Source organism: Accipiter gentilis, chromosome 23 (assembly GCF_929443795.1).
Source record: "Accipiter gentilis chromosome 23, bAccGen1.1, whole genome shotgun sequence".
Lineage (NCBI taxonomy): Eukaryota > Metazoa > Chordata > Aves > Accipitriformes > Accipitridae > Astur > Astur gentilis.
The window spans coordinates 14,735,576-14,757,574 of NC_064902.1; the positions used below are offsets into that span (position 1 = coordinate 14,735,576).

The window sequence follows — 21,999 nt, forward strand, 5'->3', positions numbered from 1 at the left end:
AAGAAGACAAACAATGTAGCTTGCGCTAAAATATAGGCAATTCTAATGCCATCGGAATTATGAAAGCAATTCTGGAATAAAGAGTCCAAAGTGTCAGTCACAAGGTACCTGATATCTTACTCTGTGCACTATTGTCAAGTGTCTCCATCCACTTCATCCATCGTAACAATGCATAAGGATAGAGATAGTTCCTTTGATAAGCAGCACCTAAGGCAGTGAGGTTTTCTAGACCAACATAAGGGAACAGGAATCCAGGACTGCACTTTCACTCCAGTAATATATTGTGTACACTAGGAAACATATGGCTCCATGTTGCAATAACTGATGCATCTGGGTGAACTTGCACAGTAAGTTTCATAGTGTTCACTTCATAAAATCTAACAAGAAGATTTTAAATCCATAAAAATGTGGACGGCAAGTGAGACAAGTGACTGAAAACATCTGTGTGATTATCAGGAGAAATGCATATTATCCTGCACAACTGACTGGCAGTGTGCTATCATAAAACATTTCAGACTGTTGATAAAAGATAAGGAAGTTGTATCTGAAATGTCCTCTCCCCCTATCCTTCCCAACACACATGCATTGTCCAGTTAAAATTTGGACAAGCAAAATCCACACTGACACCAAGTGAAAGTGAAATAGGACTGCTTTTTCAAATAAGTACACCTCTTGTTTAGGCTGTTAAAAAATTGACAAAGTGATGTTAGGGTTTCACAGGTACAAGGCAGTTCTGAAACTGGACAATTAATTTTGATTGTCTCAGTTTGATTACTTCTCTCTAGCCACCCTCTCCCCTTGTTTTCATCTCACCTTATATTAAAGTCACAGGGATTTTGTTGCTGATTCCAAACAAAACAGATCAAGCAAAATCCTTGACAACCAAAATATGTTGTAGACAGGATCCCTTTGAACCATCCCACTGTGTTGTAACACCATCTCCTGACTAGGCTATCTAGTCTAAAAAAACCTGTCTAAATAAGTAATATTAAAATCTTTTGTAACAAATAGATTCCCTGACACCTACAGTCACATACAGAATTCTAGTTCTAAGCTTTCAAGGCAGAGAGGGAGAGAGGGAGAAAGAAATAGGTGAGAGGGTATGTATGTCACATGAGGAAGATTTGCTGAATCACGCATCAAAGCAGATGTAGGAGCACGGCCTATGTTAGTTACTTTAAATACACGCAGAATTCAGTTCAGTGTTCCAGGGCAATGCAGACATAGTGCAGACAATGACTAAAACGAGTAATAGTAAAGCCCTCTGACAGGAGGTTGCAATTGAAAACAGATTTAAGATTAAATCAAAGAATGTCACATTTAATATTCAGAACACTCTAACTGAATCCTTACTGCCTGGGCTATAAATGGAATCTTACCGTGGGTTGGAATGAGAAAGTGGGCTCATTTCTTTCTGATAGTGATGCTCCTGACTGACGGGCTACGGAAAACAAAAAATAATAGTGAGAAAATAAATTTGCAAATATTCTTTCAGAATGTTCAGAAGTGTGTACGAGATCTTTTATGAGCATACACATTTGCAGCTTCTGATATTAGAACTTTACAGTCTTTTTTCTTACTTGTGAAATTTAAATGGATATTCAGATCCTAACTGTGCAAAAGTACAACTTAACAGATGATTCTGGTCTGGGTGGAAATATATATGAATTAAAGAGTCAGCCACATGGTCATCTCTCTACTGCCCGTGAGAGTGTTAGGACAGAGTCAGGAAACTTCAGAGAGGGAAGGGCGGCAAATCTTGTCTGATAGAAAAGTCTGGACTGTACATGTATAGGAAGCATGGTGTGGGAACTCTTAGGAGGACCTGTGCAGAAACAACCATTCTTAAGACTAGACAACACCAAGCCAGAGCTAATAGGGCTGGCAGGCATGGTTCCTCTCTCCTCAGAAGAGCCATTAACAGTATATCTTAGCAGTCCTAAACAAAGTTTGCTGAAGCATATATGATTCTCTATGGCACTGCCAATTTGAAACCTGGATTAAGCCGTTCATGAATAGCTAATGGTGGACTGTATAAATATTCATACAAAAGATGATAATTTTCCACAGCCTTCAAATCTTACCTACCCATTGCAAGAATGTGCCCCAAAGGTTTCAAACTACATTTGGTTTATGGCATTAAAATCAGTTATTTGCAAGAAAGATCAATATTCATAAACTGGTATGAAAATTCAAGAATTCTAAAATTCAGAACTACATTTTTTCTCAGTATATATGTAGTGCTTCCAGAAGAGACCCCCCTACCATTACCATGCACCACAAAAGCAGTTCTAAACAAATCACAGAAGCAAATGCAATAGAAGTGAAAATACAAGCATTCATTAAAAATCCTTGTACAATTTAGTACATGAAATGCTAAAAATAAATACTAAGCATTTTGAAAACGATCGCTTTTTTACAGAAATCAATACAAAAATGAGTATGTTCTCATGGTTTCAGGAAGTAGGGAGGGATGTTGTAAAATATATATTCAGGATGAATGACATCCTAATTACTGCCAAATATGAGTCACTGCCTGGTGGTGGATAGTACAATTCCCAAATGATGGCTAGTGGAAGACCGAGGATGAGACAGAAAGTGAATTAGTCAGTCTATGAACCAGAATATCTGTCTAAATAATTTTTAGTCTCATTTCATAGTAAAGAATAGTCTGCCTCAGTTTTACAATTTGACTTGATGTGAACAGATCCCTCCAGGGGTTGTCAAACTGAGCTCTCGGAATAATTCTGGGTTTAAATATCACTCTTCTTGTCCGTCAGACTTCAGTTCTGCCAGACCATTTTTGTGTTAAGTGGCTTTCTTTTCTGAAACATCACAAATGAGGCCAGAAAACCTTCCACAATTTAGGTATGTATCTGGAAGTACTCTTTCAAATATTTTGCAGATCAAGGCTTACGTGACTGAATTTATATTTAGGAAGTTGCTTGGGGAACAAGTAATCTTTCTTCTCTGTGAGTACTCCTTACTTGAAAGACAGCTCTTAGTGGTGAGCATATTTTGGAGTCTGCTAATAGAGCATTATACTGCTACAAGCTTCTAGGCTGTATCAATGAGCAATCCAGGAGAATCTTCCTTCTCCTTTGCATTTCTGACAGAATCAGAGACCATATGCAATAAGATATCCTGAAAGCTCTTATATATGATCTGTCTCCAGAATGTCTGTGTTATATAGGAAGTGGTGTCTGAAGTGTGGTAACAGCTATCCAAGAAGCTGAATGGGCCAATTCCCTGACAGGGCAGGAAGGTCTTACTGGATCTCTAGAATAAAGCAAGGCATTTAAGCAGAAATATTTTGTAACCTTTGCAAATTTTCTTGGATAATGTGAGTATGTGTGGGTACAAACTTCACATTATACTCTGCAATATATACAACTGTGTCTTTCATATCGTTGCAAAGCTAATATGGAATTTCATAGACCTTAAGATTTAAGAAATCATTCAGGTAAGACACGGTCAAATGAAGTCTTTCAAAATACTTACTTCTGCATACACATATTATTCATTTGGAACTGTGCCCCACACCATTTTACAAGGGTTTACAATTCTCCTTCGAAGTAAATCCATTTTAAAATAGAAGTCTTTCATATTTATAACTGATAGCTATGCTTGGTAATGTATAATATTCAAAGCTATTTTATTCCTTTTTGGCTGTCATAGTTTACAGCAGCTGCTAAACAACTTACATTTCAACGATTTCTACTGACAGCATATATTCAGTTCTTGGTAAACTATCACAGGATATAAAAATACAGTTTTAGTATATCTGTTCTATAGTGGTTTAAGGACATCTGTTCTAACTGCAACTTAGTAATTTGATTGATCTATGTGCCTTCATATTCAGAAGGGTTTCTTAGATTCATTACAGTCAGTAACATGAAAATTTTCAATGAATCTGGAAATCAGACTAACAATGGCAAGTAATGAAAAAAATAAACTCACTGAAAATGTGTTTTATATATAAAATATTACACTGATACAGAAGTTCACTATCTAACATCATTATATTCTGCCCTGCCTTGCAAAACATCATAGGTATTTCAAAATGAAAGATACACAAAAAGCTGCCTTCTGGTGGTGCTGTTGCCATAGTTTCCACTAAGGGACAAAAATGTATAAAATGAACGAAAATTTGGAATAAAAATACTCCTTACTTATCTTTGAAGAACATAAGAGAAAGCAATAGATACTAGCGATTTAAATAATCAGAAAGATACAACGTGGAAACACATGTAAGCATGAAAGTTTAATCATGACAAGAATTTCAAGCTGTTCTTAATTTCTCAAACTACAATATGAGGATTATTTCTATTTCTTTTCTATATAGTGCACTGCTAAAATAATTTGCCTATGCAACTGGAAGATGGCTACAGATACATATAAACTTTTCTGCAGTTTGTACATCTGATTTTGGAAAGATTGATCATTTGCAAATTGTCTTGACTCAACTCAAATGATGGTGGTACTAAAGATCAGTGATATAAAACCAAATTTGCTCTTATTCTACACATATTTTTGACATAATATATGTAAGGAATAGATAAACATATAAGGAACACTTCCTGATAAAAACTGTATGCTGAAGAAACAATGACGTTACTGAGGCTGGGGGATGAAGGCATTGAGAGCAGCCCTGCGGAGAAGGACTGGGGGGTACTGGTGGATGAAAAGCTGGACGTGAGGTGGTAATGTCCACTCACAGCCCAGAAAGCCAACCATATCCTGGGCTGCATCAAAAGAAGCGTGGCCAGCAGGTCGAGGGAGGTGATTCTGCCCCTCTGCTCCGCTCTGGCCCTACCTGGAGTACTGTGTCCAGCTCTGGAATCCTCAGCACAGGGAAGACATCGACCTGTTGGATCGGGTCCAGAGGAGAGCCACCAAAAATGATCAGAGGGATGGAGCACCTCTCATATGAAGAAAGGCTGAGAGAGTTGGGGTTGTTCAGCCTGGAGAAAAGAAGGCTGCAGGGAGACCTCACTGCAGCCTTTCAGTACTTTAAGGGGGCCTATAAGAAATATGGGGACAAACATTTTAGCAGGGTCTGTTGCGATAGGACAAGGGGTAATGGTTTTAAACTAAAAGAGGGTAGATTTAGACTAGATATAAGGAAGAAATTTTTTTACAATGAGAGTGGTGAAACACTGGAACAGGTTGCCCAGAGAGGTGGTAGATGCCCCATCCCTGGGCACATTCAAGGTCAGGTTGGATGGGGCTCTGAGCAACCTGATCTACTTGAAGATGTCCCTGCTCACTACAAGGGGGGGTGGACTAGATGACCTTTAAAGGTCCCTTCCAACCCAAATTATTCTATGATTCCATGATTTTTAGGTCTTACCTGAAGACTATGCATGGCAGAAGACTGAAACCCAGGAGGAGCAACCTTTGACTGTGTTCTAATCACTCCAACTAGGCTTTATTTTGATCTCTCAGTTATGTAGACTACCTATGCATGCAGTAACACATTTACTCCACATGTGAATGCTATGTGCAGGGATTCACTGAAAACATCTATATGAAATTATCTGACAGACTTATAGATTTGAACGTAAGAGGGAAGAATGAGATCAACTCAGGATATGTATATCAGAGGCTATTAAACCATAGATCACCAAGAAAAAACACTGAACATCATCATATATAGAACTGAATGAATCATGAAGTAGGTCCCTCTGAATATACTCTCCTCACAGATAATTCCCTGCTGACCGCTTTTGACATTTGTCAGTTGCCCAGTTCTAAATTCAAGGTGTGCTTTATCAATATTGTATGCTGCTCATTTTTAAACAATTATGTACAATGGTCTTAGCATTTTGCATCTAAGCAGTTTCCTTATCAATTGTAACTTTAGCAATAAAATTAGATTTTTTGAACAGGACATATTTTCTGTAAAGCAATCTTGACTATCATTAACCATATTATGACCCTTTAAAGCTCTTAACTGAATCCCACACCAGATTTTTCATTGTTTTGACAATGAGATTGGACTAACTGGCCTACATTAACTTAACATTAACAATACTGGCATCACTACTCTCAAAGACTTCTGAAATGCATATCAAAATATACTAAAATTTAACACCAGCATACCAAAAATGCCCCCAACTACTCTCTTAAAAGCTTCTGTGCTAAAACAACTTGGGGTCATTAAATAATCACCTTCCCTAATAAATGTTGTTTATAACCTTCTTAGATACTAAAGGTCTAGAAAATGAATTATCACTCTCACATGAATTCTACATTTTTCCAAATATTGGAACACAATTACCTCAAGCAGTGTTAAACACAGAAGTCCACACTCCAGAAACTTATACCACATCTATGAAGAGCTGGTGCTGTGGCAGCTATCTCAGAAAGGAAAATTTGAGGTGAATCAATAGATACTGTGGACTAACTTATGTTGTACTGATACAGAGAGTCCCTTTGCATAAAGGCAGAGGTATGTGGGTAGGGAAGACCATGGAAGCTGAAGTCTTTGTTGTAGCAAGGGACCAAGCGATTAGTCCTTATCTGAGAAAGATTAGGTTTGCTTTCTAAATTAATGAGATGGCTATTCTCTTTGTTTGAGCTCCATTTATCCAGTCTTGCAGATTTACACTGCGTTTGAGTCTATTTAGTGAGTACTGAGAAAATGCATTGGAGATATGAAGAAATCAACTAAATGTATAATGATGTATCTCAAATAGTTAAAACTAACTAATGTTTCTTTGATATCCTGCAAAATATTACTCTGTAAACCAAGTTCTTATTCATAAAATTACCCACTTATTGATACATCTCTTCTCATTTGAAACCTTCATTTACCAGCGTACCACAAAGTTCCAATGCTGTGTTGAGCATTCACTATGGAAGATTGGTACTACAGGTCTCTACTTGGGCCCTATAGATGCCTGAAGGTAATCTTCACCTAAAATTTTAGAGGATTTACTCTACAATAGTTTATATTGGGGCAACACAGCAGTGTTTACTCTTCTAATGTTGGATCTGCCTCTGAGAGTTGTGTTGTGTGCTTTACTTAAGCCACATTCATTGTTTATTATTGTTTCACCTATAATAAAATAAGAACTATGTTGCTGAGATATAAATGGAGTACGAGGTTATCTAGTTTTACAGCAGCTCCTGCAAGTACCTTTATATAGTTGCTGAAATGTTATTCTGTGATTTCACACATTCAATACTCTTCTGTGGACTGTAACAAATACTCCTCTGCTTCTTATAACAGTACTCTGTCACACAGTGCAGCTGTGCGTGATTTTGTACCACTTTGTACCAGGACAAGTAATGATACAAGGTGTAAAAAAAAGAAGGATCACATACTAAGTGCTCAGAACTACTGCAGCTTTTTGCTGCTGTTCTCCTGCTTCAGTCCTTTAAACAGTTAGCTTTTCAGTAATGAGACTTTATCATTGTAAGAAGCAATTATTTTCCATTACTCACACTGTAATGCAGTTGCTGACTGGTATATCTGGGTTTCATTCATTTTGGAACTATTTTTAAGTTCTACATCACACACCTGCACATTGTCAGCCACTATTGTGACAAGCTGTACAGCCTACATGATTCTTCAGGATTCTAGGAAAGAATATATATAATAGATTTGCTCTTTGTCCATGGTGGTACTACAGAACCTGCTGGAAGGGCATGTGTTTTGGTTACGTGTTTTACTTGATAAATTCTAAAAATGTTTGGTAATGATACCTTAAACTTCAAATCTACTCCAAGAAATGTTAATATTCAAGACCCCCGAGTCTCAGAATTGATAGAAACTATACAGAGAAAATATTGTGGGTTTAGACTTACTGGTGGGAAACCAGAGGTCCAGGTTGCTGTATCATCACTGCTTGTACTCATGCTAACGTTGCAGTTGTCTATCTGTGATGCGCTCAGCCCATGTGAGATCCCAGTATCCTGTAATTCTTCATTTTGTTGTCTCTTCATGCTAGCCAGCATCTGTAGTTCAGATGAACTCAGTCTATCTGACTGATAGTTTTTCCAGTCATACTCCTATGAAATAAAATGGGAAAGTTAACAATATAGACAAGAGTTCCAATCATGGAACAGAATATATGAATGAAACAGATACCTTGGAGAAGCTCTTGTGGAATCTTCAAGAAGCTACAAAACTAAAAGAGAAACAATGTTTACTAGAAAAGATTAGTTAACAGATTTCTGTTCAGCTATGAAGATCAAGCATATTTGCACATAATTACAGGAAGGGAGAACACCACAAACACTGTTATGGACTTCAGTTTGGATCCAGGGTGTTTGGTGAAGTTGCTGTTCCACTGCAATTAAAAACAAGATAAAAGCAGGTGTTCAGAAGCTCAAAAATCCAGCAGCTAAAATTAAGTATTAAATACAAATCTTGAAATAAACTCACTCACACAGTTATAGTATCATAAACACCATCAACATAACATTTAGTTATTTGTCAAGCACAGCATAAAATTTCTCTGGAAAGCTACATGTCAGCACTAAATTTTAAAAGTTATTTTGGTAACTTGCTAGTGTATACATTTCATAATAAACATCACTGTATTTTCATTTTTCTTTATACTCATTGGTTGAATTGTTAATGTAACTCTAATTGTTATAGCAAACTTGATCCACAGGCCAAAAGCTCAAAACATGTATTAACTATTTTGCAGTTCATACTTATGCCTCACACAAAACCTCATGATAAGGTTGTTTAAGTTCACCCAACCTGCTGTGGCATCACCTTTGTTTAACGGACTCCTTTAAGAAAAACTTCCCCTTTTTTAAAGGGTCCACATAGATTGCTGTTTCACAAAGGAACAGCTCTAATACTTGAGGCCTCTAGTTTTGGTTCTGCATGGAATCACAAAGTATTTCTGCTTGAAAAGTGAATCCAAGTAGTGACTAAGACTTCAGAGGATTTAGATCACTGGAATATGGCCAGTGGGTTGCAAGACACTACGTAACAGTATCCCAAAGAGGGACAGTGCTTTGATTCTAGTGAAGAGAATGGGGCTTTTAGACCAGGAGTTTATCATATTCCTGGCAGAAGGGGCAATCTCACAGTCTGTGAGGAGGTGGGGTAGGCACAGGGTGCTGTGTGGAGATACAGGGTAACTGAAGACCTCAAGAACACATGCAAGTCAGCAGCATTAGTGATATGAACATTGCTAGCTTTTCTTGCTATGAAATCCAGTGTGTAATGTTTCAGCGTGTCTTCTGAGTGTATAAAAATCACCTTACCACCAGAAGACACGCTGAAATATTACATGCTGGAATTATTACTACAACCTCCTCTGCTTTCTTCCTATGTATACAAGAGGCATATCTGAGTCTTCTCTGTGAATTATAATCATAAACTGGTCACACCTGAGACATAGGAAAACTTGAACTGCAGCTTTATCTTAGTAAGAGAAATAGTACAGCAACATTCAATACCTTCTGGTTATGATACCACACAAACATGACATTTGCTTTTAAAAACACTCATGAATATATGCAAGCAATTAATAAAATATTATATATGTTCAGTTATTCAGCTCCACAAAGGTATGATGTAAACAGCCCACAAAAGATGTTTTACATTGGAGATTGATTTCCTTATTATTAGGAAATCATGCAAAAAGATATGTATATATCCTAGATTTTCATGTATATTGCTTAGTATTTCACATGCAAAGTACTCACTTTCATGAGAAAGATTATATGACAACACTGCTGAAAAAGGAAGTTATTTTCAGTGACACACAGTACTTTCTCCTGTTTTAGGGAGTTCCATATACCTTAATAAAACTGTATTTTCTAGGAGTCAGAAAAGCGTTATTATCTGTCTGATCCCCTTTCCTGCCAGCTTTTTTTGTCCTTGGGATCAGAGCAAAGCCAGATAACGTAGGATACTACATTACTTATTTCCCCTCTAGAAGTTTAACTGGGGATACGCTCATAGATTCATTCACAGTGCTGAACTCCAAGTATAGGATGTGCAATACAATGCACACTGGAAGGGAATTCTGGATCAATGACAGACGGAGAAACCCTTCCTTTTTAATAATACATGTAATGGCATCATGCAATGAACAGAACTTTGATTTCACCTCAAGATCTAGAATATTTTATTGGCTAAAATAGTTTTAGAATAAAGATATGCAGCATATTTTTATTTACTCACAGGTACCATAAAAGAAATCAACAGTTATTATCTCAATATTATGTAAAATAATACTTCCCATTTTAATTCTAGTTAAGAAATTAAGTATCATTCAATAAGGTTGCTGCCTAACATTAAGTTTTTGGGAGTAGCAACTCTATCATGTATTTTTGACGTTTCATTCTGACTACCATGATATTAGATTTCACTTAAAGCCATCTATTGCAAATAACTGGTCAAAAAGAAAATTAGCACTGAAATAACAAAGTAAACCACCTTTGATGGGAAATGTGCCTGCAAGCTGACAATCAGCAGGTAAATATATCACATAAACCAGGATTTATGACTGAAGGGCACTCACATGGAAATAGCTGCACATGCAAGTCTGCAAATCTTTGTGAAAAAGACAATTAATTCTAAAGGCTACTGCAAACATTTTTTATGTTTTACGATGTATTTCTTAAGTCAAATGTCTTTGCAAAGATTTTTCCTATGGAATCACCTCAAGCACTCAGAGGCTACTTTTTGGCACAGATAAATGTAGTCTGCCATTTTGTACAAGGTATAAGAAGATGACAGAAGCTGTTAGCACAGCTGCCACCCCTTTTTTAGCTCTGGCTTTTGAGCCCCAAGCTTCATCCTGAATAGTGTGATTATTACTACCATTTTTAATCCTAAAATAATGTGATGTTTTCTCTAGACCCTTACTGAACGTATGTTATTAGCTCAGTTGCTCTTAGTTATTTGTCCATTTCATACGAAGATTGCTATGTTACATCTGGAAAGTCTGCTTTGCTCTGATGTATTAGTATTCTACCAGATCTGCAGCTGCTATAACTTTTATTGATCTTATTGAAGATGCTGATTTCCTGTTAATTTTCTATATTGAAGCTTTCTGCATTTATTTGACTACTGTAAGAGAAGCTTCAGCTTATCTTTCTTACCTCACGTAAGAGGCAATTGGCATGCAGTCATTAAAATGACAGCATGAACTAGTGCTATGCACAATAAAAGCACTAAGCATTGAAAGAACATTTTTCTCATTTTCTTTTTAATAAAGGCAAAACATTGCCCAAACCTGCTTGTCTTTTCTTTTACATCTATGAAGAAAGATGCATAGATTTTTTGAATTTTTACAAAACAATTCAAAACATTTGTTCCTCCTTCCCCCACACCCCTCGCTTATTTCAAATGTCATTCTGCTTTCTTTTCTTGTAATGGTCTCACTCTCGAAATACTATACTCAGAAAGGAGAATAGATGTCATGACAATTTTCAGTGTTAATAAAGAGGTTATAAAGGAGTAGTTTGGACTATTTATTCTGTAGCTTCAGATGACTACTACAAAAAAGCCTCTTTATAAATTTTACATTGTCTTAGCCAATTTTCAAAGACAGAATTTGAAAACTGAATTTGAAATTAAGCTCACTTTGTAATTTAGGAGAAACTTTTGATGTAAGAAGTAATTTTGAAATACTTGTAAATTTGTCTAAATATTTCATTTAGTAATTAAAAGCTTATCTTGTCTTTTTGCATATCCTCCTCTTATGAGAAAGTATTTTTATTAAGCTCTTAAAACTTTTGCTAGATTGACAAAACCTGTTGCTTAAAGGATCTTTTTCATATATAATGACATTTACATTCTTCTGGGTTCCAATGATTTATTCAGAATTGTTTGAATGTAGTTATACGTGCAGAAAACTTTAATTACCAGCTATCTACATGCTTGCAATATTACCCAGAGGGCTGTGCTTCTTTCTTAATTAAAAATATTTGAACTTAATAATAGAGAACTCTATTAAAACATGAATAAAACATTGCAAGCAACCAGGTCCTTAAAGCGTATTAAGTAGTTAAGCAAATCGATTGCAGGAAGAGTTGGTTAAGCAATTTTTTCTTTACCAGTCCTCCATATGAGCAGATTAGAAGACGCTACTTCTCTGTAAACTCTCACTCTAATACCCTTTCATACAAAACTATCCTTTCATACATAATTCTTAAAACAATGAACAGTATTTCAAAAGAGAAATAAAATAATTACATGCCCACAGCCAACAAAAAACCTCCAGTGTTGTCTCACTGTATTTAACAATATTACATGTCACCACTTCTTTTCTTGAAACTTGTGGGGACCTAGAATATTAGTTTCTTCCTGCAAAACTGCTCCAGCAGATACAAAAAAAGCTTTACATAGGTATGTGGTCAGAAAAAGGCCTCATTCAAATAGCTTTTTATACTATTTTTAAAATTATTGGAAATATAATTAATAAAAAAACCCCAAATATATTTGACTTTATTCTATGTAAGTGCTAGGTGAACATACCTTCTAAGATAAACAACCACTATTTAAAAGGCAGTCAGTGGCACTCAAATTTGGCTTCAAATTTGAACATGGCATAGTACAAAAAGAAGTAGCAAAGAATTTCAAGGAAAGGCTTCTGGATGGGAAAATTTTATTACTTGCTAATCTGCTAAATCTGCCAAATACTTTCATCTTATATTTTGTAGCAATAAAACAAAGGCTGTAACTCCTGAGTTTCTATACATTGATAACAAGCTTTATCCTTGCAAAAAAATACTTACAAACAACAAATTACATGTGCAATACATTTACAGCTACAAGTGCAGTGTGGTAATAATGCTATCGTCTAATTTAGTAATCAGCATTTTATCAAGCAAAGGAAAAATGACAGCTCTTCTTCTTCATCTTTTAAAATAAAATATCACAAAACAATTGTAAAATATACCTAACGCTTCAAAAACTTAATTGCAGTCCACCTAGGTAGTCTATATTTAGTTACATTCTACAGGACAAAGTTGATCACTGCATTAAACACTGATAACATCTTTTGGGAAAGCAATCAACATATTTCATTTGTTACAGACAAATAGATTACAGTTATGATTAGTAATAAACATAGTTGAATTTTAAGTGGAACAATTTTCCAAAAGTGAAAAGAATCAGGAAACAAGGGAGGAATACACTTAATTACAAAAATGTGAATAGTTACTGTAAACTAGAAAAAATAAATTCCTATATATAAAACCAGGAGGGAAAGGGAATGTAAAATGTAACCAAATTTTATTATACCCTTACAGACAGATACATGGATATTAACACAGCTAAGAAACAGAGAATCAGATTATCAGTATCAACTGGGGTCTTCCTATCACTAAAAATTACAGAAACATTATCTTACTTCTTCCCAAATACAAAAGACCACATACATTGCATTCTTCCACATTTTCTACATCAATAGGGGCAATTCTAATGTCTTTTCCAGATAACAAATACATAAAACATATGCTGCCATTGGTAGGATTTTCTCTGTTTTTTAATTATTTTTTTTCTTTTTATTGTCCAAGATCACCAGCCACTGGTATTTTTCATCACCATAAGGTCTCAGCATTGCTTCTGATTTTCAGCTGCATTATTATATTTCATTCCCCTTGCTTCCCCCTGATGTGCTTTCTTCCCAAAGGAAACCAGTCTCCACACCCTTCATGGAAAAGGATGTTCTGTTTTTATCAGGAAAAGTGCAAGGCCTTTACACAACCCAATGACCTACTTGCAGAATACAGGAAGAGATTTCTAGAACACTCAGAGACACTATCTCAGAGGATTATGAGATACATAAACCCCAACCCCTACACCAGTACTAAAAGAGACTTGTTTCCCAAAAAACACTGAAGCACCAGTGGCATGGCAGTATGTGCATTTCCCTACCACAGATACACAGAAAAGCTGAACATACGCTTTCCTAGACACTGTTCTTTAATGTGATGCCCAGTTTGGATTGCTCTTTCTAGCCCAACGCCCAGATTTCTATATCCACCATTAGCTGCAGTGTGGTCCATCCTCAGCAGCCATAGCAGCTAAAAGCAGATAGGTAGAACCATTCAGCACAGTGACCCTGCCCGAGCAGTAGCAGCCTTCCACCATGGAAGTAGTCGCTCCTGCTTCCCCTTTCACAGATGCTGTCAAATCAGATAACTAAAATTAACCGTATCAACAAGAAACAGAATCACTACAGACTAGAATTCCCATAGCAGAATGACAGCACATCCCCCTGACTGGAATGGTGACTGCAGTATCCTATAGCAGATGAGACAAGCTACAAGGACAGAAAACAGAATAATGATGGAAGACGGCCATTTCCTTCATGCAAACAAGGTAGGTCATGTCGCAAGACATTACTATAGGCCAAGTTTTCCAAAGAATACATCAGCTTCAGAGCCACAAAAAAGAGAAGCGTCTACTCTTTTGGTCCCCAGCAGTGTGCAATACTTAGTTCAAGATACTGCTGTCCAAAAACCACTCTTACATTTATGATCACGCAGTAGTTAGATTCAACATCCCTGGGTAAAAATGACAAAAAAATTGACAAAACAGCAATCCTGGGACTACATACCATAAAACTCCTTGACCTGTAGATGAAAGAATTGTGGGGGAATATGATATACAGCCATCAAATAGTAAGTGGTACAGGTAGGAATAATAATTAAAAAAAAATAATTATCCACTGTTTTTTATAACAAACACAAGAATGAGAAAGCACCAGGAATGAGGCACTACATTCAAAACAAACAAACAAAAAAAGAGATAAATATTTTTTCCCCACAAATAGCAGTTAAACTCTGAAATTCACTGTCACAAGGCAAAGGCCATATAGATACAAAAAGCAACTACACAAATCTGTGGAAAAAATTCTATCACCAGTTATTTACCATGAAGATAACACCTTTCACTGAAGAAAGTTATGGACTGCTAGAAGGAAGCCTGCAGGGCATGCTGGCAAGGTAGTGCTGGATGCTTGCTCTGTCCTTGCCCTGTCTTTTTTCCCTAGCTATCTATGACTGACCGCTGCTGGACAGAAGATGCTGGCTATGTAAGTCTTTGGTCTCATAGGGTATTAGCTGACATCTGAATAAAGGTCTCTGAAGCCTGAGGAAGAAGTTTGGCCTGTTCTACTCTCAGATGCTCAGGAATAAATCTAATCTACTCATAACGAATTTAGAGAAGAGGTCACACATTAAAAGATATGGATCTGCAGTAATTCTAAGCCCAAAAGAATTCTATCCAAAACCATGGAACACCAACATAGTGATTTGTGATTTACAGAATACACTTGACTCTTAAGCTCCAGTTCCTGATTCAAAGCACAGTTCAAAGCACATCATTATAAGCTGAAAAGACAAGACTTAGCTATTAGGAAATATTTAAGAACATAATTAGTTTCAGACAAACTTGTTCTTTGAATCACTGCATGTTTCCATAAGGAGAATCCAGGAAGAAAAAACTAGGAATAAAACAACACTTCAGTGAATATAACAATTCCTTTAGTAGCATGGCAATTTAGCCTATGACACAGCCTTACTGTTGGCCCTCAGTCACATAATTTATTATTTTTCAGAGCTGTTGCAGAGAGATTATGAAGTACCTAGATTAATGCTCTTTCTATGGTCACTCTTTAATATACCAATTCAAAAGTCTGTAAATTTTCCTTTGTAATCTTTAAGACCAAAACTACTAACTCACATATTTCCAAAATGTGAGCTGCTCAGACACTTCTTTTTACCTATAAACCTCTATGACTTCTGTTTTATTTGGAGTACTGTTTTGTGTGCCACCAAATACTACAAAATCAACTTTCAACAGACTGAGCTCAGTAAATACTGTTATGATGAAACCAGAATACATCTGGATGAAAGACGTATTATTTCTCACTTTGTGCAAATGGGTCTATCTAATATAGCTTCTCTATACAATCTAATAATTCAGTATCAAAGTAAAAATCACTTACGCAAGTCTGTGTTGTCAGGCATGAATTTTCTCTGGAGATTTTCTTGAGAGACTTTTTACTGACAGATCTTTTTAACTGACCGGAAACTCCTTCATATCTTTCAGATCCATTTGGAATTACTTTAAAGAATTCAGTTTTACTTGCAGTTGGAGAAAGAGAAAGGGTAGGCTTTAAGCCTCCCTGAGAGCTAACAGAATCTGGTTTTCTCACAGTGGAACTCTGTGGTTTTGATAAGACGGTCTCTTCGAGGTTATGTTTGCTGTGTCTCTTATTCTTCCAGTATTCATTTCTCCATGACATCCTCTTTAATGGGATCTCTTTAAAAATTGCTGAATCAGATGTTCCTTGCCTGCTGTGGCTGATCTCAAGGTTCTCAGTATCCTGGATGAATTCATTGTTGTCATCCTAAATTTAGGAAACAAAGCAAGAGCGATAACCTTAACATTTCAAAATGGCTCTTTAATCTCTGCTGCCTAATTCTAAATTTGCAAGGATTCTGAAAACCAGCTGTTCTTCCTGGCAACTACAATGAGTATAGCATAAACATATTCTTACATCTAGAGCAGTGAAAAGTACAAAGTAGAAAGAGGAGGAGAGGGAGACAAGATTACACTTTTCAAAACGTCAGCCCAAATTTAGAATGATGGTAACCTCCCAAATCTGTGTGTTACATGATAATCATAATTTCAATAAAATTTAATACAACTCTAAACCAAAAGCAAGCAAAAAGTCCATGATAATGATGTCTTTCCACTGAATTATTAATATTCCGTATTTTTACATTGCATCTGCAACTTCAACCTAGAAGGACTAACTCCTGCTGAAACTACTTTGCTCACCTCTGGGAATATTCAGTACCATTTGAGTATCATTTAAGAATTTTTTAGGTTAGTTTGTTAACCTCATATTCATGCTTCTAACAACATCTCTGCAAAATATTCCATGAATCAAGTGTATGATGTTCACTCATATCCCATCTCAACAACAAACAGGAAGTCTGAACACATGGAAAGAAAAATAATGGGGAAACACATCTAGTGTTAGCTTCAATGTTCTTATTCTTAAGAAAGAAAGTATGAGAGAGTCTTCATCTTCATCTTATCATGCTGGTCCTCTACCATATGCTACCACACTAGATGTAAGGCAGTATATATTACAAGATTCAGTAAGACACTGAAATATCATCTTCAGTATGCGTCTCATAGACAAGGTGCGGCCCTACTGCAATTTGTTACTGACTTCAGTAAGTCTAGGACTGGATTACATGGAATGAAATGCACATTCAGGAAAAATAATCCCTCAGTTTTATTAATGATACATGTTTTGGAAGTTTATAGTTTGATTCCCTCACTTTGTGTTTCCTTGAAACACAAATCTGTATTTCCCTCTTTTTCATAGACTTTTATTTGTCCTAAATTATCTTAAAATCTGTGCTGAAACCCCATACTAAGTTAGGTTAACTTAAGATGGAAGATTACTAGAGAAAACACTGTATTTTTTCTCCACACATTAGAGATAAATGGATAATGTTGATTTATCGGAAGCTTAAATCCCTCCCACCTTTCCATGTCCTTTCAGTCACACGTATTAAAATCATGAAATAGTGCCAGAAACATCAATAAAGTTTGCTTGATTAACTATAGTGCAGCATATGTAAACTGAAGATGAGAATGATTTTACTCAGGAATGAGCACTTCCACTGATGTACTGTATTCCTTGAAAGAACATGCAGGTGGGCAGTTCTGGATACATAAAACTGATTGCTCTTGCTGGGCTGTAATTTTAAGATCGTTCCAATGACTCTAGAGGGCCACCTACTAGGAGCAGATGGGATATAGTCCCTTTGTACACCAAGCTTTAATACTGAGGTATCAACCTTTGTAAGGGTACATTATCTTACTTAATCTTATTTCTTCACTCTTTGAATTGCATAAGGAGAGAAAAATTCTCAGTTTCTTCATTGAAGGCTTCGCTGAGGAACTTGCCTGTTACGCTTAAAACAGCATTTTTGATAGCACTATGTGACACGTGATCACACCTGCCACAGTCATACAACTCTTGCAATCAGCAAGAATTCTTGGGTTTGCTCTGGGTTTGACAGAATCCGTAAATGCTGCCATGACAAGTTTAATTATACAAAGACTCTGATAGAAATTTGAGCTGAAAGCATGGACATCCATATAATTACAAAATAAGTCACTTGGTGGTGAATGATTCCAAGAGAAGAAGCAGTTATTATCCTTTACTGATTATTTGACTCTGATAACTGAATAACAGCATTGAACTATTTCAGTGACTAGTAAGTAACCACTAAAGAGAATTTATAAATACTTGCTGTTCTCAGTTTGCAGATGGAAACATTTCTTCCCCAAAAGCCAAAACTTACATAAACAGTATAATTCTAGCACAGTTATTGTCCATATCTTATGGCTTTCAGCATATGCAACATAGTCAATGTTCACTTGTTTGAAATTTATCCTGATGCATAACCTGCCTCTTATATTTTACAATTAAGTAAATACTTTTTGTAGATAATACTGATTTTCCACAGATTTAATTAAAAAGTACATAATTCTCCTTTGCAGTTCCACTAACTTCAAGTGTAGACTAGGATGAAAGGGATTTAGCCCTTTTAATCATAATTTTTTAATTCATGATGAAGTGACATAAAAAAACCCAAGGAAAACTTTTGAAACTTTTGGACTTTTTACCAGTATGAGATATTTAAACTACAAAGATATGCAAAATCTTTTTTTTTTTTAATTAAAACTAAATTTTACTTATATTTTCCAGGAGAAAGGCAATTTATGCTCACATGCAATTATTTAAATTGTAGGTTGAGATATCTATCTTATTTGATATAGTTCAAGAGCATGTACATATCCTTGTGTGTTATACACAAACATAATATATTTGAATTCCAAAAGAAAGCTGTATTACAATGATCATGAGAAACAATAATAGTGTGAAAACCTGTAACAATGTAGCTTATTTCAGCATGTAAGATGAATGTATTTTTAAAAAGCACTGCAAGATTCAGCATAACTTAGTCAAATATTTTGTCATGTAAGTGAAGTAGACTGGGAAACGTTATGGTTGGGGTAAAGAATTTTGGTAATTTTGCAAAGATACCTTAAGCTGTGCTAAAATAGATACTATTAAGTTAGGAGTTTTATGTTCAGCTATCACAGCTTTTCCAGGATCCTCTTTCATGTATTTTCAGTGGTTGAAATAAAACTGTTTTCTAGTTTACTTCAGTAATGCAGAGTAGAGCGATGTGAATATTAAATGTGTATCCAGACTATCAGTATAAAGCTGACTTCAAGAAGCAACACAGAATGTCTCTGCACAAGGAAAAGGATGAATATGGGTGAAATATGACTGCTAAGTAATTTGTTGGTTCAGTGACTCCTTTCACATGAAAGAAAGGCTTAACTATGAATTACTAACGCAGTATTTGGACTGAGAAAAAAAACCTCTTGATAATTTGTTAGCGTGCTGTATATTTGTTTAAGGTAATTATCTTCTAGCTTTGTAAGTCTAGTGCATCTCCAGCTGCAGTGCCTATACTATTTAATGCAGTTTGCATCCAACGATAATGAATGAAACAAAGGCTGTTCCCTAGCACACCTCTGGCACATTGTCAAAGAAAAGTTTTTAGTTTATATAATACCTTAAATCTTTTTAAAGAAGATAGGGATCCTCTACCAGTCTCTCTTGCATCAACCCTCTAGAATGACCATTAATGTTGTCCCCCAATGTTGTTCTTGTGTTGTAAAAGCAGGAGCACTTGGCTACTGCTTTCTCTTTGTGTGCTTGGCACTGGATCTCTGGGATAGGATGATGACATGGAAGGTTAGTTATCTCTTCAATAAAGACTTAAGCACCAGCAAAGTTTAATAATGAATTTAGCTTTTGATTAATTTATATAAATTTGTCTTGCTTTATAGTTCACCAGTTATAGGTGCCATATGCACTGTGTTTAAGACACTTTATTTTCGCTCACATACCATAGCACGGCCTTTACTGTTTGGTACCTCTTCAGAAATGTTCATTTGTCATTTTTACACTGCTTTGGAGACACATCTTTACAAAGGACTTTAATACCGCCCCCCCCCCCCCCCCAAAAAAAAAAAAAAAAAAAAAAAAAGGGCAGCAATCAAATTTGAAACTACTGAAGCTGAGTAAAAGACACTGCTGGAAAGCTTCCATAATTCTTAAGTTATGGAAATATTTCCTTAACCTAACTTCTATAGTAATCTCTCTGGCTTTTCATGAGCATAACAGACAAACAACTTCTTTGAAATCCAAACAGTTCTATACCTTCAGAATGGTATCCCATATAGCACTGCTCATGAACCATTCATTAGCTTGACTAAACTCACTTAATTCTGAAATTCTGGAACTTTGTTTGAAATAACAAAGTCTTATGGGTTTAAGTTAATAAATAATACACTGCCCCAGATAATGGGAAAATGCCCACAACTACAGGAAAAACACCCAAGAAAATAATTATATTTCTCATAATTAGCATCAGCAATTTTCTCAGAAATACAGAATATAGAGCAGTTAAGTTCAATCCATCTTGCTATATGTAACTTGGTTGCGTTTTATTTCTCAGCTATGAGCAACAGATTAGAATGCTAAGAAACAGATTTTATAATTAAAAATGAAATACACTATAATGTTCATAAAGGCAGAAACTTCAGCAGTTACTGTAATCACACAATGCAACTATTCAGTGCATTGACTGTTTGGTGAATTTCTGTATTGTACCAGCTGATACATTTATTAAAAAAATATTTCTTTTCTTTCATTAATTTTAGCAGAAAGATTTTCACATTGCAAAAGAATTAAAGTTGGTGATGCTGACACAGCTCAGACAGGATACAAAGCATAAATACCAATCAAGTGACATTAAAAAGCTGAAATTTCTTAATTCACTTTCAACAATATTTATGAGCAAAAGAGTCCCTGCTTACAGTTTTAGGCACAATGAAGCCTCATTTACTGCACTCTTGCTCAACCATAATGGACTTAGATCTCGCTCAGATCTATGTTGCAGGCTTTCCTAAAATCTTTTTTGTTGCAATGGTGCACAATATTCACATGTCTCTTTTAGCATAGGGGCCAGAGTTAGGTTTCTTTTGTCCGCTTGTTACAGAGGATATACCTGCATTTTCACTCCTGTATCCAGTTAGACACAGCAACCTGACAAAGACAAATCTACCTCTGTAGGTGTATGGGGAAAAGATGATTTATCCTCTCTGTCTAGCTTGAAGACAGAATCTCATCCTAGGAGTTTTAGGATGAAGACTACTTTATCAAGAATTACATGTACAAAGCAGCCTACCTCTTCACTGCTGTCAGTTCCTTGAAAGTCATCTTCAATTTCGGTTTTCCCATGTACTCCATTACTGTCTTGCTTCAAATCCAAAGGGAAAATGCAATATTCTGGTGACATATTTGGAGACTTCCCATGAGGAGCTGATCGAGGTCTTGATGAAAATGTGAAAATCTCTTTATTATTCTCTTGGTGATCACCTGTTTCATTGCTGTGATGTTCAACGGAGACATTCTGTGGTGAGGTTAAATTATGGCAGGCTGCATCTTCAGTAGCTACGAACTGCTCACTCCTATCCAATTGAACACTCTCAGTGAAACTTTCTGGAAACACCCATTCATCTGAAATGTACAATGTTTATTTTAATGCCAAATATGTAAGTTGTATGTTACCCTGGTCAGTCTCATTTTCTCTGGAAGTTATACAGCAAAATAAGTCTTTCTAATATGGAAACATTGTGCTTATCAGATTTATACAGTTGGAAGAGTGACGAGGATGCAACAAAGAAGATCAGGCTGCTTTCTAAATGAGGCAAGGTTAATCAAAATGTTTCCAGATCACAGCTCAAAAAATCTGCAGGCTATGATATATGACGTGCAAGCCTGCAATCTGAAAATCTGAAACTATTTAGCTGTTAAGATTTGAAACTGTTCAACTGAATTTCATTCTAGGAAAACATAATTTTATTAAATTTGGCTATTGATCTTTTTCTAT

At 35.9% G+C, this 21,999-nt stretch overlaps 1 protein-coding gene across 2 annotated transcripts in view; it reads right to left on the bottom strand.

Annotated features, from left to right (window-relative positions):
- CFAP20DC (CFAP20 domain containing) overlaps positions 1 to 21,999 on the bottom strand; it is an 84,810-nt gene that overhangs the window by 19,313 nt on the left and 43,498 nt on the right. Inside the window, exons 11-15 of one of the 2 annotated variants that reach the window (XM_049826698.1) lie at positions 21,295 to 21,626; positions 15,942 to 16,346; positions 7,869 to 8,019; positions 6,791 to 6,792; positions 1,380 to 1,441 (exon numbers count right to left, since the gene is read on the bottom strand). In XM_049826698.1, the coding sequence (XP_049682655.1) occupies positions 1,380 to 1,441; positions 6,791 to 6,792; positions 7,869 to 8,019; positions 15,942 to 16,346; positions 21,295 to 21,626 (952 nt within the window). Of the gene's footprint in view, positions 1 to 1,379; positions 1,442 to 6,790; positions 6,793 to 7,815; positions 8,020 to 15,941; positions 16,347 to 21,294; positions 21,627 to 21,999 lie in introns of both variants that reach the window. The other variant, XM_049826697.1, reaches the window with a different exon arrangement.